General features: G+C 43.6%; 1 protein-coding gene across 1 annotated transcript; it reads left to right on the top strand.

Moving 5' to 3' along the window:
* Nucleotides 1–3,827: 3,827 nt before the first annotated feature.
* Nucleotides 3,828–5,147, top strand: LOC130731768 (uncharacterized). The gene has a single exon (XM_057583996.1). It carries the CDS (start codon nucleotides 3,828–3,830, stop codon nucleotides 5,145–5,147), a length of 1,320 nt encoding a protein of 439 aa, XP_057439979.1.
* The last annotated feature ends 304 nt before the right edge of the window (nucleotides 5,148–5,451 follow it).

Raw genomic sequence — 5,451 nt, 5'->3', positions numbered from 1 at the left:
GTCCTGCTGTCAGAACCACGGATACAGACTCTTCATCAGCCTTCACACCTGTATCCTTCCCAACCAATGTCATTGACTCTCCTCCCTCCAATACCTCTGAATCAATTAGAAAATTCATGGAGGTTAGAAAAGAAAAGGTATCTGCCTTGGAAGAGTATTACCTTACCTGTCCAAGCCCTAGGAGATATCCTGGCCCTAGACCTGAACGTCTAGTTGACCCAGATGAACCTATCTTGGCCAATCCTATCCAAGAGGCAGACCCCTTAGTTCAACAAGCTCATCCTGTCCCTGACCAACAAGAGCCCATTCAACCAGACCCTGAACCTGAACAATCAGTGTCTAACCAATCCTCGGTTAGATCACCTCACCCTCTGGTTGAAACTTCAGACCCACACCTTGGAACCTCTGAACCCAATGCTCCCATGATTCACATTGGTTCTCCACAAGGTGCCTCTGAAGCCCATAGCAGCAATCACCCAGCCTCTCCTGAACCCAACCTCTCCATAATTCCCTATACTCACCTTCAACCCACATCTCTCTCTAGTGCATCAATATCTTCTATCATGAAGCCTCTTTGAGGCTCCGCAATGTGCACGGTCAGACTGATCTCAGTGAGAATGCTGAAAATGTGGCTGATGAGTGGAACAATCTGAGCACTTGGCTAGTGGCTCAAGTTCCAATTATGATGCAGCTCCTGCATGCAGAGGGCAGTCAGAGCATTGAGGCTGCAAAGCAAAGGCTTGCTAGGAGGGTGGCTCTTCACGAACTAGAACAGAGAAATAAGCTTCTTGAAGCTATTGAAGAAGCCAAGAGAAAGAAAGAACAAGCAGAAGAAGCTGCACGTCAAGCAGCAGCTCAGGCTGAACAAGCCAGACTTGAGGCAGAGCGTCTTGAAGCTGAGGCTGAGGCAGAGCGACTTGCACCAGTTGTGTTTACTCCTGCTGCTTCTGCTTCCATTCCAGAACCTCAAGCTGCTCAGAATGTTCCTTCCAGCTCTACTCAGACAAGCTCATCCAGACTCAACATCATGGAACAACGTCTTGACACTCATGAATCCATGCTGATTGAGATGAAGCAAATGATGATGGAACTTCTGAGACGCACTGACAAACCTTAGTTTTTAGGATCTCTTCTTTTTCTTCTTTTTCGTTAACTTTGTTTTTCTTTTGTTAAACTCTGTTTCCTTTTATTTATTTATTCTCTTTTGTTCGTTTGTGATTATATATGCATACATAACTATATACTTATGCCAAATATGTTTGCTCAACTCGTTTTATTCATAATTGTTCTATGTTTACATCATAATTCTTTACATCATACATTATTCCCTACATCTAGAATGGAGGATCCTTCCTCATTCTTCTGCATTCTTGGCGCTGCTCCACTCTTTCCTTCTCCAGACGATCCAGTGTATACTCTATGTTGCCGAGTTTGATGCTCAGCTCATCTCTCTCTAGACTATCTTCTGTCGTCTTGAGTCTCTTTTCCACAGTCTCCTTCTCTTCCAGCAGATTCAGCTCCAGCTGGCAAAGCTCCTGAATCTCCTCCACGAAGCAGAGGAACTCCTTCAGATCTTTCTCCATCTCTGGACCAAGATCTTCTTCCAGCAGTGTCTTCGTCAGCTCTTGTATGGTCTTTGTACCATCGGGATGCCTAATATTGAGGAACATATCTTCCTCAAAAGCCTTCCTTCTGAGCTCTTCTAATGCCATTCTGTATGATGCCATTTTTTCTTACTGAAAATTATTCGAGGTGTGAAGCTTACCTTTCTCTCCAACGCTTTTTATAGGCTTCACTTTCTCTCTGAAAGTTAATGCTATTACAGTTTCTCGAGGTTAAGTTCTTGGTAACTGACTCTTCTATTTACTCACTTGACCGGTGGTAAACGTTCATCCCTTGCATTAACTCTTCTATTTATTTTCGCCTAACTCTGATTCTTACATCGTTTTCATTTTCTTTAAACTTAGACCTTCTCTAAGGGGGAGTACCTTGTACTTCAAGCTAAGTTTTTCACACCCCAAGCTTTTTGCTTATGACAAAAAGGGGGAGTAAACCCAGTTTTTGATGTGTAAGATGTGTTAGTGTGACTTATTTTTCTTTTGGAGATTTTAAGAGTTCCACCTTCATGACCATAGATGTGTCACTGGGCAAATACAAGGAATACATTTCACTTCTTCTGAAGTGATTCTAAGTTGACTCTGATACCCAAGACTCTGATACCTTGTCCATGACTCTGATCACTTATGCGCTCTGATTATTCGTTTTTCATCTATGTCATAAGTTTTTCACTCTGAACTCTTACATCATTTAGCTCAGAATCTAGACTTTACTAACGTTTTCATCAAGTATTAGATTCAGGGGGAGCTAAGCTCAGAATCAAGCAGTGACTTGAATTCAGAATGAGCAAGATAAACTATTCACATCAGGATAAGTATTATTCTATATCTCTAAACTCTGAGTGAATTCAGTTTAATGTTTAAGAATTGTTCATCAAAAATCTTAGTTTTGTCATCATCAAAAAGGGGGAGATTGTAAGATCAAGTTTTGATCTAGTAGTACAACTCTATGTTTTGATGATTACAAGTTAACCTTTTGATATGAACAATTGTGGTACTCTAACGTGTTTTTCTGAGTGTGCTATTTACAGGCTCTGACCTCAACTCAATCTCACACAAATCAGAAGCACTGTGTATAAAGAGTGACCCAAGCAACGCTTTCGCATTCACCATGTTCAGTATGAACAGTGGAATAGCTTCAGAAGTTCTGAAGCTATACAAACTCTGATGTGGACTCAGTCGCTAGAAGCTCTGAAGATCCAGAAGTTCTGATAACCAAGAAACACTGAAGGTTCAGATGTTCTGATGGTGTAGAAGACTCTGAAGATCCAGAAGCTGAATAGTGGAAACTCTGAAGTCCAGAAGCAAGAAACTCTGAAGGCCATGTTCTTCCCTCTGAGTTCAGAATCAGAAGATACAATGGTCAGAGGATCTGTGCTTTCCCTCTGACTCTGATCAACCGGCTTCACAAGTTCCAATCTGAAGTATTCCTCTGATCAGAAGTCTCCTAGGTTAAAAGGTCAAGTCGCTATCCAAGTACAAAAGCAAGTGTACCTTCCTGACGACCTACCTAACGTTCTCAGCCACAGCAGAAGCTGGATTTTCCAGAACTGCCCTCCAACGGTAGCATTTCCCATGCAACGCTCAACCCTAATCCTTGGAGTATATATAGAGGCTGAAGATTGAAAGAAGCGGCTAGAAGAAACTAGCAAGAAGCAATACACACGCGCAAGACATATTCAAAAATATTCTAAGCTTTCTTTCATCTTGTAATTTATTTAGTTTACACTCAGCTTATTTAGAAGCAAACCTTTGTAAACACCAACCTCAAACAGTTGTTTGATTTTCCTTAAGGGACCGGGTAGGTCAGTATCCTTAAGAAGACTAAGAGAGTGAATCTTAGTGGTAGTTACTTTAGGAGATCAAGGTTGATCGGATCCTAGAGAAGACTAAGAGAGTGAATCTTAGTGTGAGCTAAGTCAGTGTAATTGTTAGTCACTTGTAGGTTTCAAGTGCAGTTGTAACTCTTACCTGATTAGTGGATTGCCTTCATTCTAAGAAGGAAGAAATCACCTTAACGGGTGGACTGGATTAGCTTGAGGGATTTATCAAGTGAACCAGGATAAAATACTTGTGTGCTTTTCTATCTCTTATCTTTAGCACTTAAGTTCTCGAAAGATTGGCCAAAATCTTTAAGGTGGAAGTCTTGTACTGAAAACGTTATTCAAACCCCCCCCCTTTCTACCGTTTTTCATACCTTCAAAGGCTTTCATGGACAAGTACTTCCCAGAGACAGCAAGGGAAGAAATGGAGAACAAGTTCCTCAGTTTGAGGCAAGGACCTACGTCCGTGGAGGAATATGCTGCACGTTTGGAAGCCTTATCCAAACACTTTCGTTTCTTCACGAACCAGGTGGATGAGGCTTATCTGTGCAACAGGTTTTTGCGCGGATTGAGGAATGAGATTGAGAAGGCTGTTAGGCCTTTGGGAATCAGGGTCTATCAACAGCTGGTTGAGAAGGCTCGTGAAGTCGAGGCTATGGAGAACAGGCAAAGAGGCCGTACAGAGAGCGGAGGAACAGTGCGCCCGGGACAGAATCAACCGGGAAGATTCAATGGACAGAGATCAGTGGGGAAATTCGATAAGGGCAAGGCGCCAATGAGAAAGCCTTACCAGCGCCCAGCTGCCCAAGTGCCAAATGCTGTGAGGGGAGCAACCCCTGTTTCAAAGGAAGATGTGACCTGCTACAAGTGCAATGAGAAAGGACACTATGCTAATGAATGTGGCAAGGAGATTGTATGCTGGAGATGCCGAAAACCAGGACATGTGGAGAGAAATTGCCCGAATGCTGCTAAAGCTGAGCCAGTGCTGAATACTGCCAAGGGGAGACGACCATCTGCTCCAGGTTGTGTCTTTGCTATTTCTGGCGAACAGGCCGCCGTTACTGATGACCTTATCCAGGGTACGTGTCTTATTGCTGGAACATCACTAATGGTTTTATTTGATTCGGGTGCTACGCACTCATTCATTGCTGAGGATTGTGTGAAGAGGTTAGGGTTACTGACTGCTGACCTACCCTTCGATCTGGTGGTGACAACCCCTGCCGCTGATCGATTAGTTACACGCACGGCATGCTTACAATGTCTGTTGGTTTACGAGGATCGGAAGTTCTTTGCGAACCTCGTCTGTTTAGGGCTCAAAGAGCTGGATGTGATCTTGGGAATGGATTGGTTAGCGCAATATCACGTGCTCTTAGATTGTGCTAACAAGGCGGTAGTATTCCCAGATCCCGGCGTTACGGATTACTTAAACTCGTACAACTTGGGAAAGGGTTCACCGGCGTATGTGAACTCTATCGTTGCCGAAGCGAAACATGATGGTGATGTGCGCAATATCTTGGTGGTACAGGAGTATGTCGATGTGTTCCCAGAAGATGTACCCGGCTTACCACCAGTCAGAGAGACGGAGTTCTCTATTGACATTGTGCCCGGTACTGGACCAATATCAATGGCACCTTATCGTATGGCCCCAGCGGAGTTGGCAGAATTGGCAAAGCAGTTGGATGATCTATCCTCAAAGGGATTCATTTGACCTAGCGTATCACCGTGGGGTGCACCTGTGCTATTGGTAAAGAAGAAGGATGGGAAGTCCAGATTGTGTGTGGATTACCGGTAGCTGAATAAGGTGACAGTGAAGAACCGTTATCCGATGCCTCGGATAGACGAATTAATGGATCAACTTAGAGGAGCGGTGATTTTCTCGAAGATAGATCTTAAGTCAGAATACCATCAGATCCGAGTTAAGGAATCTGACATCCAGATAACCGCATTCAGGACTCGTTACGAGCATTATGAATATCTTAGGATGCCGTTTGGAGTTACTAATGCACCCGCAG

The sequence above is a fragment of the Lotus japonicus genome, chromosome 1 (assembly GCF_012489685.1).
Source record: "Lotus japonicus ecotype B-129 chromosome 1, LjGifu_v1.2".
Classification (NCBI taxonomy): domain Eukaryota; kingdom Viridiplantae; phylum Streptophyta; class Magnoliopsida; order Fabales; family Fabaceae; genus Lotus; species Lotus japonicus.
This window is presented reverse-complemented; position numbering and strand designations above follow the sequence as displayed.

Excerpts from the sequence above, each read along its gene's own strand:
- LOC130731768 (XM_057583996.1), top strand. The coding sequence starts at position 3,828 with ATGGACAAGTACTTCCCAGAGACAGCAAGGGAAGAAATGGAGAACAAG.